Source organism: Rosa rugosa, chromosome 3, assembly GCF_958449725.1.
Source record: "Rosa rugosa chromosome 3, drRosRugo1.1, whole genome shotgun sequence".
Taxonomy (NCBI): Eukaryota; Viridiplantae; Streptophyta; class Magnoliopsida; order Rosales; family Rosaceae; genus Rosa; species Rosa rugosa.
Window position 1 is genome coordinate 15965791 of NC_084822.1, and position 17839 is coordinate 15983629.

The following is a 17839-nucleotide window of genomic DNA, read 5'->3' on the forward strand; positions in this document are numbered from 1 at the left end:
TCGTAGACGGTCTGGAAGGTGGCGAACTAGCAGAGGATTTGTGGCGGACGGTTTGAAGCTTTCGGAGGCTGGTTTGGTAGTTTCTTAGCCGATTCTGGTGGTTCTGCTGCCAGTTCTGAACTCCTGGGGTTGAGGGCTTCAAGGTGTGCGGCAGAGGCAGAAAGGGTTCCAAGGTTTTGTATTCAGATTTAGGGTTTTGGCTTCTTGAATCAGGATTAGGGTTTCGTGCTGATAACGTGTTTTAGCAAAACTTAGGGCTGGGATTTTAGACCCGAAAAACCGAGGAACCGGTCCGAACCGGCCGGTTCGGTGCGGTTCGGGTCGGTTTTCTCTCACAATTTTTTTTTTTTTTTTTGCGGTTCGGTTCTAAAATAGTACATATAGGTTCGGTTTCGGTTCCTAACTTTTGTTTCTTGTTTTACCCGAACCGATAGGGTGCAACATATATTTACACTATTCTGTACTTTATGTACTATCTTTTTCTCTTTTTCTCTAATAAAATACAAACTCTACTCCCATTTCTCTCTCTCTGTCGGCCCAGCTGTCCCCCTTTCTCTTTCTTTATTCTTTTTTTGACTTTTTCTGTATGTCCTTTCTCTATTATGTTCCTAGCTGATCAATAGCACGTGATGTTCACTCCAATTCCCTAAGTTTCTCCAATAGAAAATTGCCAAGAAAATCAAAAGTCTCCTTAATCTACTCCCCACCAATTTTTTTCCATTTTTTATGGCCTGTTCCACCGATAAATGTGTCTCCAACCGTGAGAAAAGGAAAGGCCAAGAAAGATTCCTTTTTTTCTTTTTAATCATATTCATACCAACCCCATCTCTTCCCTCTCTTAGCCGCAACCATATTCTTCTTCTTCTCTTCTCCTCCTCCTCCATTTCTGCTGTGTTCTTCAATGGAGAAACTGAGAAAATTGCAGAATATAATGTGGCTGGCTTTGCTGCTGTTTTGCTGGGCGTACAGGAACCGGTTACAAGCCGTAACCGAACCGAACTAAACGGTTCCGGTTCCAAGTCGGTTCCGGCCAAAAAATGTAACAACACCGAACCGGAAAAACACCATCGGTTCCGGTTCCGGCAAAAAAATCAAAAAACAGGACCGATCCCAGCCCTAGCAAAACTGAATTTGGAGAGAATAAGCTGCATGTGTCTTTCATTGATAATAGAGGCCTCTTTATATAAAGGATTACAACTAGAGATTAAGAGTCTTACAAGGAAATTGAATCGTACATTGAATAAGATATCTCCGAGAATATCTGTAAGACTAATCCTATTACAACTCAGACAAGTAAGCAGAGTTTGGGCCAGACACACAAACTAGGTGTCCTTAAATAGTTCTTTCAATCTAGGAAAAATTTCTTGACCATCAGAACAAAAAATACAGAGACTCACAACTTGTACTAAGAAAAATTTCTTGACCCGGCTCTGAGGAAAAAAAACACAGGAGCAAATTTCCTGACCCTCGAGAAAAATTTCCTAACCCTTAAAAAAAATTTATTGAACCTCAGGAAAAAAAAAAAAAAAACACAAAGGCAAATTTCTTGACCCTAAGGAAAAGTACTCTATTATTGACCCTTAAGAATAAAAACATAGATGCAAATTTTCTGACCCTAAAGAAAAATTTCCTAACCCTCAAGAAAAATTTATTGATCCTCACAAAAAAAAAAAAAAAAAAAAAAACACTGAGGCTGTCAACTTGTACTAAAAAAAATTTCTAGACCCTCAGAATAAATTTACAATCACATCATTTGTTAATTGTCGAACTATTTTTTACTTTTTTTTTTTTCTGTTAAATTCTCGGCAACCAAATAGCACAGAGTAATTCAGACCGCTGGAAAAGGACCGCTAATATAGACTAGAAGGGTTACCTTTTGTTCTGGAATCGATTCCTTCAATTGAGAAGGAAGGTTCTGCATGGCAACATAACAATGGCATATATGTCATGCATTAATACGTACTACTATTACTACTATTTTGAATAGTTATTGAAAAATTAGTTTTGACATTAAGTCGAAGCAAAAGCGCAGGACGAACATTGAAATCTCGAAGCAAAAGCGCTCTCTATGGGTGGAAGAAACGCCGACGACTCTTTGAGAGAAGAGTCAAGTGTTTCCTATTTTTGGGTTTCTCTAAAACTCTTGCAAAGTTAAACTTTTAGGAGAATATCATAAATGGTCACTCAACTTTTACATGTTCGACACTTTGATCACTCACTTTTGAAATATATCATTTTAGTCACTTAACTCTAACTTTTTTTATTCACTTTAGTCACTCTGTTAATTTTTTCGTTTAAAAAAAATTATTTGCCAATCGTGAAAAATTAAGAAGTCTGAATTGGAATGATTGTGAGAAGTGATTAAAGTGAGATTTTTATAAAATTACCCTTTAAAAAATGCATATTTACAAAAACATCGTCTATTTAACTGAGATTTTAACAAAAGATTTAGCAGTCACTAAAGTGATTGACAGAGTAATAGTTGAGTGACCAATGTGGTATATTTGAAAATTGAGTGACCAAACTAGACTATTTGTGAAATTCTCCTTCTTTTTTTTTTTTTTTAGATATTTAAATCAAGGTACAATTTCGTAGTTCAATAGTGGATGCAGTCCCGTCACTTTTTCTTTGTTAATTGCGGTCCATTGACTATTTGTTCTGTCCAATTTGCCCCTTCAAGTCAAGAAAGGAAACAAATTTAAATTACCTGATTTTGCGAAATTTTCATTATGATTTTCATTATTATTATTTTTAATTTTTCAAAGATTGAAATTTAAATTATTAATTATACATAATCATTCCAAAAATCATGAATAAATATAAAATGAACATAACTAAACAATATAAAACTTAAAACATTAAGTCAACCTAACTACGAGGTATAATTAAAGAACTTGAAATCAATTTAACCAAAAAGTAGCAAGCATGAGTGTTTTACCTCATGGAAAGGCATATATTTTTACCTCGCAAAGAGAAAATATGGTATTCTAGTATAAACCTAACTAAAAGGTGGAAAGTGAAGAACATTAATTAAACCTACCTATAAGGTACATATAATTATAGAACACGAAATCAATATAAAAAATAATATGAAAATCTAGACCTCATATAGAGGTATAATTATTTTCACCTCATAAAGAGGTATGTTTTTCACTATATATGTCTAAAACAAAGGTAAAAGTTGAGCCACGTACTATACCTAATATGAGGTATACTGAAATTTTGAGCTCTTAATACATATACTACAAAAATTACGTAATGTTTACCTTAGAATAAGATTCAATAGTGGTTTGTCAACCAACAATATACGCACACACACGCATGTTCTTTTCTAGGTTAAAGGTAAGTTAAGAAGGAAATGTGAAAAAAAAAAATGAAGAAGAAGGAGAAGAAGAATAGCTACCATCGATGGAATGATTTACACCAAAAGGACCACAATCGTTTAGGGCCGACAAGAAAATACCTTGACCATAGAAAGCTTAATGCTAAAGAAGGAGAACCACGTTCAAAAAATACTTGACATTACATATAAGAGCCACGACCATAGAACCTTTGGTGTTGAAGAAAAACATTATCAAAATATTGCTTTAGAAAGATTCTTAACTTATAGAAGACATCTTTTAAGTTAGAACAATTTTAGGAATGATTTACATTAAATATCTTATTCAATTTCATATCAATTCCATAATTTTATACCAAATCAATAAGAATAATTTAAGAAAGATATGCATCAAATATGATATTAAATTACTAATCAGATTGCTAATTTTAATCCTATTAATTCTTGCTTTTTATGTGCAAAGACATTCAATAAAGACATATTAGTCATGTAAAAAAGAAAAATCAATAATGATTGAGTCAACACGATGGAAAAAGAAATAAATTTGAGGTGGCAGCTGAGTCATTGGACCGCAATTAACAAGAAAAATTGATGCGGACTACAACCAATATAGAGTCTAATTTTTGGACTTTAATCTAAAGGGAAATGATGGAAAAGGTCACATTAGAGTGTGAAATGATAAAAAGGTCACCTAGTTTCCCACTTGATAAAAAGGTCCATTATGAATTGTTAGTAATATTAATTTAGTCCTTATTAATAATAAAGTGATGTTAAAAAATGTCAGTTTTTAATTTTTTTGATTCCGATTATGCCCTTCAAGCCAATTCTCTCTGTATATTCTCCTCCTCCGCACAGACACAAACCTTCTCTCTGGAGTGTCAATGGCGAAGAACGATGCGTCCTTGGGATCAATGTGCCAGCAATTCGGCAAGCCTTCGACGATCGACGTCTCCAGAGATAAGAGCCAAACGCGCACATGAGGCCTTATGATGATCTCCTTACCAACAGGTGTGACTCTTTTCTCAATTCTCCCTAGCTTTTTTCAAATATGGTATTTGTAATTGTAGTGAATTAAAGGTTGTGAAACTTGGATTGGAATCAGGTACTAGACCTCTTCATGCCCGCAGCCGAGACCACCGACTCTGATCGGCAAAACAACGCTGTCTTAGATGATGCGACGCCGCTGCGCTCCGTAGCTTCTGTTTCTCGGTCTCCGGCGCTGCCGTGGGAGAGCGACTGTGAGGATCAGGTCAAGGAGGGGATCGTTAGGTTTTCAACTGATGGCGGGAGTGGCAAGAAGAAGAAAAAGACAAGGTTTTGGTTGAAGAAGAAACTTGACAAAAGAAACTGCATAGCTATAACAAGTACCAAAAAAAAAAAACCCACCAACAAGTAGCACCAGATTGTTGCAATTATTCACGAACTTAAAACGAAGACCATAATTCTTACTAAGTGAGATTATTATACCAAATATCAGCAATCACAAAAAGCATGACATATCAAGTTACCCAAAAACTTAATCAAAGAAGAAGATAACAAATCAATTTACCTTGAGAGGCTTCAATCTTGGTCTCAGAATCAATAAGGGAGAAATCAATCATGGCTCTAACAAGTCTATAATGGACCAAGAGTTATTTTACACGCATGATGCCTGAGGTGCTAAGCAGCGAGTTATAGGGCCTCATCACATTTTGACAAGACTAAAGACTTCATTCAAGCTTTGGTGATTCTTTAACTACAAAATAGAAATTAGATTGATGAATGAGCAGCTTTCCCGGTCATGCCAAGCAACAAGAAAATATTCCTTCAATCAATCTTGCCAAAAACAGCCAATGAAGAAAAAAAAAATTGCAATATTTCCATGAAAATTTTCAACGAATTGAAGCTACAGGAAAAGTAATTCGTATGATAATAGAGATAAAGAAACCAAAAATTCGATCAAGTTTACGAACCTGCGGGTGTTTTTCGCTTGCCGAAGATGAAACTCATGGCGGTGGATAGGAAGAAATCAAGACGTCATCGGCAGCGAATCGAGGTTCTGAGGCGGCGGCGGCTTCGCAATCGTTGAAAGTGGCTGCAACTCGGGACTCGGCCTGCACCGATCCGATCTGTTGAGTTTTCAGTACTCCGCTCATGGCGTCGCTACTCGTGGAGTTGTGGCTCTGCTCTAAGGTGTCGATATAGAGGAAGCTCGAAGGCGCCGCTCTGGAATTGTCGGCGAACCACTGCGAGCTGCTCCCTCCGCCATTAACGAGTTTCTGAGTCTCCGATTGGTGCTTGACTCGGTGGCAAGAGTGCAGACAACATTTCGAGCATGATGATTCAGACGGACATGGCTGGTTCTGATCAGAGAGAGAGAGAGAGAGAGATTTTTGTTAATGGTCCGAGTCCGAATGGATGAGGGTTCAAACGGGCTTGGGTAACAGGAATGAGAGAGAGCTGCCGTGGCAGTTTTTGTAATTTAGTTCAACTCTAGTGGTAGGTCGTAAAGAGGTGACCTTAATTATCATAGGGACATTTGTGTATTCTGAATTATAATAATTAAGCTACTTCAAAATAACCTCTTTTATCATTGGCCCCATCTACTTGAATGTGCACTTAACAACAAGAAGCTTTCGAAAGCAATATGTACGTTTTACATTAATGTAACATACATGGGAATTTTGGTTATATGGTTATGCAAAGGTGAGTATATTAGCGACTTTGGTGTTTTTTGTTTACCTTGCTCTCTTTTCGGTTTCATTTTTTACCCAAATTAATGCCAATGATCATTACTGAATACCAACTTGTGGGTTCTTTAGTTTTTTCCCTTACATTTCGTTCCTCTTAGGTTCAATCCTTACCAAATTTAATGCAAATGATCATGATGTAACCATTGGTCGTTAAGGCGTATTCTCAAAATAGCGATATCTACAGCTGTGGCAGTTCTTTCCTCTCATTCTTTTTAGTTGTTGTAACGTATCATGAATGTTCTGTAACTTTTATTGTCCATAGGCATGCACAGTAGCACATAATTTCACATTCGCCCCTATATATACCACCTTATATAACTCATAGACAGATCAACCAGCTCCTAAGAAATTAAACAAACCACTATTATGGAATCGTCTAAGATTTCTTTCTCTCTCATTTCCCTCACAGCCATAGCCCTACTCGATTCGATTCATGCCCAAGACTCACCGCAAGACTTTCTTGATGTCCACAATGCGGCTAGAGCCGAGGTGGGTGTGGCGCCCTTGACTTGGGACGACCAAGTTGCACGTTTTGCACAAGACTATGCCAATACTCATGTAGGCGACTGCGAACTCGTCCATTCTACCGATATGCTATACGGTGAAAACCTTGCAATGAACCCCGCCATTGACATGTCGGGCACAGAAGCAGTCAACCTGTGGGTGGGAGAGAAGCCCAACTACGATTACAACTCGAACTCTTGCGCCGCCGGCCAGGTGTGTGGACATTATACGCAAGTCGTTTGGCGTAACTCGTTACGAGTTGGGTGTGCCAAAGTGAGGTGCAACAGTGGAGGTACCTTCATTGGGTGCAACTATGACCCCCCGGGAAACTGGGTAGGGGAGAAACCTTACTGAGCTATTTTGAAATGCATACGACATGGTGTGGAGTGGGTACTTCTAAGAATAAAATGGATAATAATTAAAGATGTGACTGTATCATTCCGTGAAGAGAATGAATTAACCAGTTACTGGAATTATTAATTATATATATATGTACTTATGCGCAAGCATAAGCGTAAGCCCCCATGTACTGGCCCTCTTTCAACAAAAAAAAAAGGCCATCCATTTATGCAATTCAGCAATAAATTGTATTGTTCAATTTTCTCTTTTGGTTTTGTTTGTTTGGGTAGTTCTTCTGAGCTGGTTATGTAGTTATTCTAAGCAGCTGGCTATAACTTATGTACATACCTCCAATAATATGGAGTATTTACTACATCACCAAGCATAAGTAACACCCTCTTTGGGACATCCACAAGCCATGGTGAGGCCCAACCGAGACTTGCATCTTGTAGCCCTATGTTCAGGCTACGCGGCGGTATCCGGAAGTCACAAATCCGCCACCGGGAAGCCACCTTTCCGCCCTTGCCAAGATGCCACCACAACATAGCTTTCTACATGCTTCTAGGCTTAATAGACTAGAAATATGTGGAAACTTGTCCCACATCGAAGAACAAGTAAATGAGAGGCATTCCTTCATCTATAAAAGGAATGCCCCCCTCCCACAACTCAACATCCCATTACATCCCTTGTAATCTCGTTGGGCCGCAAGGCTCGACACACTAGTACAACATTCAAGTGGACGTAGTCTCCCGCTCATGCGGAGGCGAACCACTATACATCTCGTGTCAACTCTCTCTCTCTCTTTTACTTATCGTTAAATAGATCCCCACGGATCAAAGCATTAACATTTGGCGCCGTCTGTGGGAAGCCGGCACACAAAGGCTTCGTCACCTACCACGAGCTTTGGCCGATCAATTGCTCAAAAACACCAACATATGGGTTGGTCAACACCCGGCGGAGTCAGTCAACGCCAGTCAAGGTTGGTCAACGCCCAACCCATGAAAGTCAACGCTGGCACTACCAAAAAAAAAAAAAAAAAAATTTTGTTGGGCGGCAATTTTCTCTGGGCACCCAGAAAACTGCTCTGGGCACCCCTTCCTTTTTTCAAACTTTTTCCCGCCAGTTCCTCCTACCTGCAGCTCCGTCCACCTTCGACCGAGCTCGTGGTCTCCGTCAGGCTCCACCGAGCAGGTCCGCCCTCTGGTCCACCCTCTTGGTCCGCCCTCCGCCGGGTTGATCACCCTCCGCCGGGTTAATCGCCCTCCGCCGAGTTGATCTCTTCCTCTTTGGGCTGGTCCTCCGCCGAACTGGTCCGCCCTCTAGGAGCGAGTCTCCGCCGGACTCTTGGCCACCAGCGGCAAAGTCTTCGCTCCTCCGCCACGCTCCATCAGCGGCGACTTCCTCCATCACCGGTGCTCCGGACTGCACCTCCGCTCCGCCAAACAGAAACTGCAGATCCGCCGGACTCGCAGCTTCATCACCATAAACCGCCCACAAAGGCATCCTCCGCTAGCCAGCACTAGTCTCCGCCCAACTCTTTCGTCTCCGCCGGACTATTTCTCCGCTGACCGAGTCACCCTCCGCCGGAAAACGAGCTCCGCCCAATTACATCAGCGGCAAAACACCATCCGCCGGTTCGCTTCTCCGATCCGCTGGACTGCACCACGGCAATCCTCCGCTGGACCGCTCCGCCAGGCACGGCACCCTTCCGCCACTCACTGCAACTCTGGAGGTCCTCCGCCAGGTGCTCCATCGCTCCGCCGGGGATGCTTCGCTGCATTTCTTCGTAGCTCCCCCGAGCCCCGCTCCGCCGAGCACCATGCTCCGAACCTCCACCGCTGAGAACCAGGTCCTCCGCCAGCGTTGGCTGCCGGCACGAGCTCCGCCCAACTTTCGGACCGCGAAGGTTGCCCGCTCAAGCTCCACCCCCAGCGCACCGCTCACTGCAGCGCCCCGCTCGGCCACACTGTTCACCGCCAGCCTCAACCCAGCGGCGGTGGCTAGTTCCGGCCCTCCGTCGAATTCTACGTCCACCCACTGCTCACCGCCACACTGTTCACCGCCAGCCTCAACCCAGCGGCGGTGGCTAGTTCCGGCCCTCCGTCGAATTCTACGTCCACCCACTAGCAGCGGCCAGCCAAGCATCTTCCACCGCCCAACTTCTTCCGCCGGCGAACACCACCGCTCGCTCCAGATGCTCACAGCCTTGACGGAGCATCAGTAAACTCCGCTGGTGTCCCAGGGCTCCGCCGGAAAGTTCGCTGAGCAACTCATCCGCCGAGCTGTGTCGGCGGCAGCGCCAAAAATCCTCCGCCGAACTCCGTCAGCGGCAGCGGTAAATTTCCTCCGTCAATGCTAAGCGCCAGGCACCATCCGCCCAAGAAAAGTTCCGCTGACCTCATGACCTCCGCTAGCCACACCCCACTAGCATAGCTCCGCCGGCAACATCTCATCAGTAATCTCCGCTGAGTTCCAGGTCACCGCCGAGCACCTAAGCCTCCGCACTCCGCTGGGCAGCCTCCGCTAGGCACCACCAGCGGGAAACAGATCCGTTTGCACCATCAGGCGGTAACCAGCTCCGCTAGCTGGTTAAGAATTGATATGCATCTTGATCTGATATGCAACAGCAACCCAAACAGGCCCCGAGCTTTTATGGCTGTCAAACTCTGCAAAACAAGATAAGCCTCTCTCTTTATTTTATTTGGTACACACGGTTAAGCATGCTGGCGGTATCATATCCACTCAACTATATTTAAACAATTTATGGTTTGCTATTCTCCCAGGGTGTTGTTAAGAATTAATAGTATACATTGACTCTATATGGGTCAATTCATTCATGCTATTTATCAGAACAATAGTATACTATCCATGCCGCCAGTCAATTCACTTCTCCATGTGCTAGATGTTGGTTTTGCATTCTCACTCTCAGGATATATTACATCTGGTGCTAGTCTATTGGGCGCATGCTTTACCCTTACGTAATCATGGACACATGCATGTTTTGGGGGGCTAACTGTCAGTACAAATTATACATACCTTGGTTTCTCTACCTTATAAAGCATCAATAAATTGGTATATCAGTAGACTCAATTATGCATGTACTCCCACTAGAAGCGCATGTTTTGACTCCAACATGGCAACAAACTTTGGGTCATATTGAATTTTACTTCAGCGGCACACTACTAAATATGCCATTTGTCATCACCTACTATTTTGCTTATACACGTACTTTGCTCAAAATTTTATCAAGGTACATATGCAAATTATTGATGTTGATTTTACAAATCCACATATTAATCATATATTTTGTTTCAAGGAAATTTCTATTTCTATTGCGCATTCAACCGCAACTACGACTTGACGGACATTATTGGAGTACTTTATCCGCCACAAGCAATGGACCGTCATGCTCGGCCAAACTCCGCTACCATCCAAATTGGCACAAGATAAGTAACTATGTCTTATCTCTTCCGCTCTTGCAATTAGAGCTATACATGTCTATACATGTCTCCATGACCCTTAAGCATGCCTACGACATGTTCTTGGCCACTTTATTACTTGTACATGCTTGCTCTATGTGTTTGTCATTTTTTCATGCAAATACATACTGTACACATCCACGGTCTACGACCAAAACCGCCATGCGGTCAGGCAACGCCTCATAATAGCCATTGATCCGGCAAGCAAGGGACTAGTTAACGCAGCCTACGGCAGCCATTGATCCGGCAGTTAACCCCGACGCTTGGGTACCACAGATTGGGATCGCTTCCCAACACCCTCTGCTCCGTGCAGCTCCCCCTCAACATACATGGCTGGGGAGTCGGGGACTCTCTAGCGGGGCCTACCGGAGGCCCGCCCCATTGAGCTTCCGCTCACGAGCTTCCCGCTCATGCCTTCCCGGCAACCCATTGAGCTTCCGCTCATCCCCCACGAGCTTCCCGCTCATGCCTTCCCGGCACCCCATTGAGCTTCCGCTCACGAGCTTCCCGCTCATGCCTTCCCGGCACCCCATTGAGCTTCCGCTCACGAGCTTCCCGCTCATGCCTTCCCGGCGCCCCATTGAGCTTCCGCTCACGAGCTTCCCGCTCATGCCTTCCCGGCAACCCATTGAGCTTCCGCTCATCCCCCACGAGCTTCCCGCTCATGCCTTCCCGGCGCCCCATTGAGCTTCCGCTCACGAGCTTCCCGCTCATGCCTTCCCGGCACCCCATTGAGCTTCCGCTCACGAGCTTCCCGCTCATGCCTTCCCGGCGCCCCATTGAGCTTCCGCTCACGAGCTTCCCGCTCATGCCTTCCCGGCAACCCATTGAGCTTCCGCTCATCCCCCACGAGCTTCCCGCTCATGCCTTCCCGGCGCCCCATTGAGCTTCCGCTCACGAGCTTCCCGCTCATGCCTTCCCGGCAACCCATTGCGCTTCCGCTCATCCCCCTCGAGCTTCCCGCTCATGCCTTCCCGGCAATCCTCGAGCTTCCCGCTCACGCCTTCCCGGCATTCCCAATCTTCACATTCATGTCTACTCGACACACCACACATTAATGGAACATGGAATTCTTCTACCATTTGTCGCTCCCGACAAATTGAATTCTTTTCGCGTTCCATTACTACAAGCGACAACCAAACAAACGCTTACCTTCGCAGCGCTCATACAACGTGCATTTATCATATGCAATCCATATGCTCACACGACCGTACGCGCTCTCGGGCTTGTACGTCATAATCGATCGTCCTCGACGCCATTCGCGTGTATACATCAACATGTATCACGCACCTCATACGTTTATATATGCCAACGCATATCCATACAACTCACATTTGTTGCCCACATGCAACGAGCATCCTACATATGCCTGTCTTCTTGTCTTTGTTATGCAGGTTCACGAGTCCCTTCTTGCTTACGGAGTTCGGGGACTTGTAGGGGCCCCGTGCCGCCCGGTTACTTATGCTTGACGACTTCGTGGTTATAACTCCCCAACCAAGAAGCTACTCTTACTCGGGGACTTCGGGGACTTGTACATACCTCCAATAATATGGAGTATTTACTACATCACCAAGCATAAGTAACACCCTCTTTGGGACATCCACAAGCCATGGTGAGGCCCAACCGAGACTTGCATCTTGTAGCCCTATGTTCAGGCTACGCGGCGGTATCCGGAAGTCACAAATCCGCCACCGGGAAGCCACCTTTCCGCCCTTGCCAAGATGCCACCACAACATAGCTTTCTACATGCTTCTAGGCTTAATAGACTAGAAATATGTGGAAACTTGTCCCACATCGAAGAACAAGTAAATGAGAGGCATTCCTTCATCTATAAAAGGAATGCCCCCCTCCCACAACTCAACATCCCATTACATCCCTTGTAATCTCGTTGGGCCGCAAGGCTCGACACACTAGTACAACATTCAAGTGGACGTAGTCTCCCGCTCATGCGGAGGCGAACCACTATACATCTCGTGTCAACTCTCTCTCTCTCTTTTACTTATCGTTAAATAGATCCCCACGGATCAAAGCATTAACAACTTATAAGATCTGGCAATCTATTACTAAGTAGGATTTTTTTTTTTTGAAAAGACTAAGTAGGATTATAAAGGTTTTAAATTTTGTTTTTGTCCAATATTTTTCGTAATCTTAATCATATATAGAAGAGAAATTACACATAATGATTTATTTTTTGGGTTCTTGACCAAAAGCACCAAAATAAGGCAAAGTTATCTCATTTACCCCAGCAACAGAATTTTAATCCCACCTACACAATTTCACATCAAATGACCATTTTGCCCTAAGCCTAATTATTAAACTACAACATTGCTACTCCCTTTCCTCTCTCTCTCCTCTCTCCTCTCTCCAGACGACCTCTCTCTCTCTCTTCACTCTCACACTATGCCGGCAGTTCTCTCTCTTCCTCAGCACGACGCCGGCACTGCCACGCCATGGAGGCTCCGGACTTGGAGGAAGAGATCGGAGCTTTCTCCAGTTGCGGCGAAGACACTCGACGGCAAGGTCCAGCCGCAATTCGGACTCCGATCGACAAGGCCCAGCTCCGATTCCGATCCGATTCTGATTCCGGTCCAATCCGGATTGACTATGCCTCCAATTCCAATCCGATTCTGATTCTCGTCCGATCCCGATCGACTATGCCTCCAATTCCATTTAGATTCACGATGGAGGCTCCGAGGTGGTAAGAAATCGGCAGCGTCGTGGTTCAAGTCTCACGATTGAACTGTTCGAAATCCGATTGGGTGCCCATAGCTTTTCTCTGGGTGCCCATATCAATTTCTAGTTTTTTTTTTTTTTTTTTTTTTTTAAGTAACGGGACAGAAGGAAAGAAAAAGAAAGTTTTGAATGTCTATTGCTCCCTAATAGACGTCTATTACCCCTCTATTGGGGGGCAATAAACGTCTATTAGGGGGCAATAGACGTTTTGAATTGATGTAATCTCCTTGTTTTTTTTCTTTAATTAAAGTTTTATTTGTGTAGTTTTAGGAAGATTAATTACCATTTTGGTAATCTAAACGTCTATTGGGGGGCAATAGACGTCTACTGGGGGGCAATACATGGCTGATAGTCGTCTATTGGGGGGCAATAGACATCTATTGGGGGGCAATAGACGTCTATTGCCCCTCTATTAGGGGGCAATAGATGTCTATTAGGGGCAAACAAACTTTCCGATGGGATTTTCAGCAATTTCCGGTGGGCGGCAACCGGTGACCGAAATCCGGCGACAGGTGACTGGAATCCAGCGACCGGTGACCGGATTCCGGCGGCCGGTGACGGGCTCCGGCGAAGTCTCCTATAGTTTCTCTCTCTTCCATTTTCTCTCTCTCTCTCTCCCTAAGTAACAAAGGGGTGAGGGGTAAAATGGTATTAAAAAAAAATTAAAAACAAAAAAAAAATCTTAATGGGGTATTAGGAAAGACTCCCTTAGGCCCCGTTTGGTTGACCGGAATTTACAGTGGGAAAAGGAATTGTACTAGTTTTCCTTTCAAGGATGGAATGGAATTGATTTAGCATTTCCATTTGTGGTGTTTGGAAGGATTCAAGACTTGAGATTAGAAAATGGTTTGAGAGAATTAATTTGTTAATGATTTTCCAATAATGCCAAATCGAATTAAATATGGAAGATTAAAATTGAATGAATGGAGATAAGAATTATTAATTGACCAGATTTTATGAGGGGCTAAACAAGTAAATTTTCAATTCCATTGAGTGAAGGAATTGAAATTCCACACCCTAGATGGTATTTCTATTCTGCCTCTTTTATGGAATTGAACTCCGGTCAACTCATTTATTTTACTTTCCTTTCCAGACTTATGACTTAACCAAACACGACAATTTAGTGGAATGGGAAACTATTTCACATTCCAGATTTGATTTCCTAGCTAACAAACGGGGCCTTAGAGTGTATTGGGTAAGAGGGAATTAAAAAAACTTAATGGGGTAAGGGAGAAAAAAAATCCCTAGAAATGGGGTAAATGGACAAAACCCCTTATCTTTATAACAAATTACATATAAGTTTAGGTTCTTCTCTTCCTATTCAAGCTTAATTAACACCCTTTTTAATACTCTATTCCAGCTAATCATATTTTGCTTGCAAATTTCGTATGAAACTTCTGCAATTTCCTACTGTTGATTAACATCACCCCTCAATTTAACAAATTAAACTTATAGTATGTTAACGTTTTCTATTCTTCCCAGCTCTATACAACCACTAGACCTCGACCGATCATGCCACACCAAACATACTTGACATTGCATACAATTAAGTAGAATTGGTGGCTTCAAGAATGGCAAAAAGCAACAACTTCTGCTGGGCATTCTTACGTCTCTTCTCATGTTCAGTTGCGTTCTTTTTCATTCCAGCCAAAGCTGCATTGAAGACCTACCAGTTCGATGTGAGTGCTTCAGGAACCTGAGCTTCCTCTACTGATTTTGCTTACACTTTAACAAAACCTTACATATATGTTTTTCATTTATTTGCAGATTCAAGTGAAGAATGTGAGCAGGTTGTGCCATTCTAAGCCAATTGTTACAGTTAATGGGATGTTCCCTGGACCTACAATCTATGCTAGAGAAGGCAATACACTTCTAGTTAATTATGTTACCAACCATGCACAGTATAACATGTCAATTCATTGGTAAGACTTTTCAGTGTTAAGGCAAAAGGATATTATGATAGGATGCATCTATGAACACAATCTGTGTTACTAATGAAACATCTGGTGGATTTATTTTCCAGGCATGGTCTAAGGCAATATTATAGAAATGGGTGGGCAGATGGACCTGCTTATATAACACAATGTCCGATCAAGACTGGAAACTTTTACACCTACAATATGACAATCACAGGGCAAAGAGGAACTCTATGGTGGCATGCTCACATATTTTGGCTGAGAGCCAATGTCTATGGAGCAATTGTCATCCTGCCCAGACAGGGGACTGGCTTTCCTTTTCCTCAGCCTTACAGAGAAATTAATCTCGTGTTAGGTGAGTCTGAGTTATTGTTAGCTCTCATAAGTGCCTTGCACCTTTTTCTTGTACTAAAAGATATTCACCTATATATCTAATTGCAATATTCTTTTGAAAATGGCACAGGAGAATGGTGGAATAACTATGTTGAAGAGGTTGTTAAACAAGGGAACAGACTGGGATTGCCTCCGAATATGTCAGATGCACACACCATTAATGGGAAGCCAGGGCCGCTCTTCCCATATTCTGATGAAAAACGTAAGTCAGGCCAATCATGTTATGTTACCACTGCAAATCTAGGCCAATGCATATAACCACTGAAAATAGTATGGCAATGGACATAAAATATGAGTACGTGATAAGATGACATTTCAATGAGTCAAACTGATAACTTGGCTAGCACTTCTTTTCATAACACAAGTTACGCAACTATTTGGACCGACAATTTTGCATTCTCATTTCTCATTTTCGCCAGATACCTTTGAAATGGAGGTTGAACAGCAAAAGACTTACCTGCTGCGGATCATCAATGCTGCACTCAATGACGAGCTATTCTTTGCAATTGCTGGCCACAATTTGACAGTGGTAGAGGTTGATGCAGTCTATACCAAACCATTTACATCTCAGGCAATACTAATTGCACCGAGCCAGACCACAAATGTTCTTGTTTAGGCAAACCAAGTCCCTAGTAGATACTTCATGGCTGCAAGGTCATTCATGGATGCACCTCTTTCCATAGACAACAAAACTGCCACTGCAATCCTAAAATATAAAGGCATCCCTAATTCTGTGCTGCCAGTCCTTTCCCAACTTCCAGCACTCAATGACACAGCTTTTGTACTGAGCTACAACGCAAAGCTGAGAAGCCTAAACACAGCAAAGTACCCAGCAAATGTACCTCTTAAAGTCGATAGACATCTTTTCTACACAATTGGTTTGGGAATCAACCAATGCACTACTTGCCTGAATGGAACACAGCTCACTGCTTCTTTGAACAACATCACATTCGTGATGCCCCAAGTTGGACTGCTTCAAGCTCATTACTTCAACACCAAGGGGGTATTTTCCACAGATTTCCCTGACCGGCCACCAACACCGTTCAATTACACTGGTGCACCACTCACTGCAAACCTTGGGACTAAACTAGGCACTCGGCTAAGCAAGATTGCCTTTAATTTGACAGTAGAGTTGGTGCTACAAGACACCAATCTTCTCACAGTGGAATCCCATCCAATCCACCTTCATGGTTAAAATTTCTTCATTGTTGGGAGTTGGGACCAGAGTTGGTAACTTTGACCCCAAGAAGGACCCGGCTAAGTTTAAGTTGGTGGATCCTCCTGAAAGAAACACTGTTGGAGTTCCCACCGGTGGTTGGGCTGCCATAAGTTTCAGGGCTGATAATGCAGGTAAATACATCAGAATAACCACATAACCTGCTGCATTAAACTTCAAAGCTCAAAGTTACTAATTGAGCAAAACTATTGTATTCAAGATATTTTACTGACCCAATGAAAAATATCTGCTCATGCATAGGGTGTGGTTCATGCACTGCCACTTGGAGCTGCATACTAGCTGGGGAATGAAGACTGCCTTTGTGGTAAAATATGGGAAAGGCTCAAATCAATCTATCCTGCCTCCACCTGCAGACCTTCCACCTTGTTAGTTCCTTCCTTGTACCGGATCGACTAACTCAGAACGGAGTTATTAGGAGGAACAATAAGAGACTTATTTGGGGTCATTTGCCTGAAAATTCTTGCAATCATATCGAAAATGCAGACTTCTGCAAACATTCATTTAAAACTCATGACTGAAGAGACCAATAAAAGTGTACCTTGTATCAGAGACTATTGAATGCTAAAGTAGTTCCTCTTTTGTGCAACAAATTAGCCAGGATTTTTATTTTTAACACTATAAGATCTGAAAATGAATGGATTGTAAGATTTTTATGGACTTATCAATACTCAGTATGGAATCTAACAGCTTAGCTATATACAAATGAAAGATGAAAAATAAATTTTGTACTCAAACTAAGAACACAACATGCAGGCACAATCAACATAAGCATGATGATAAAATGAACGAAATATAAAACATACACCTCTTATCTGAGCAATCCTTTATGCAGTACCTCTCAATGGGGCAGAAAAGAATGTAGTGCTTGTAATTGCTACAGCAGGGACCTAGGACTCTATATAGGCATTGTAGGGCTTAGTACCTCCCATAAAGGATTCCAAGTCCTAATTAATATAGGCCTTTGTCCTAATTAGGATTCTAAGTCCTAATTAATATAGGCCTTTGTCGACATGTTACGGATATTTATGTTATGAATATTTATGATACAAGTAATGGCCAAAATATGAATTGTATCCATTGTATCCATCATGAATAATAAGGACATAAGAATATCATTACATTGCCAATTACTTATTCTGCAATATATGTAGCTAAGTTGTGAGTAT

At 42.6% G+C, this 17839-nt stretch overlaps 1 protein-coding gene and 1 pseudogene across 1 annotated transcript; both read left to right on the plus strand.

Annotated features, from left to right (window-relative positions):
* The first annotated feature begins 6405 nt into the window (after positions 1-6405).
* LOC133740724 (pathogenesis-related protein PR-1 type-like) lies at positions 6406-7177 on the plus strand. Its single transcript, XM_062168667.1, has one exon. It carries the CDS (start codon positions 6439-6441, stop codon positions 6928-6930), a length of 492 nt encoding a protein of 163 aa, XP_062024651.1. The 5' UTR covers positions 6406-6438; the 3' UTR covers positions 6931-7177.
* A 7521-nt stretch (positions 7178-14698) lies between these two features.
* Positions 14699-17070, plus strand: LOC133737312 (laccase-11-like; annotated as a pseudogene).
* The last annotated feature ends 769 nt before the right edge of the window (positions 17071-17839 follow it).

What these genes read in the sequence shown, in the direction of transcription:
- LOC133740724 (XM_062168667.1), top strand. Translation starts at nt 6,439, where the DNA reads ATGGAATCGTCTAAGATTTCTTTCTCTCTCATTTCCCTCACAGCCATA.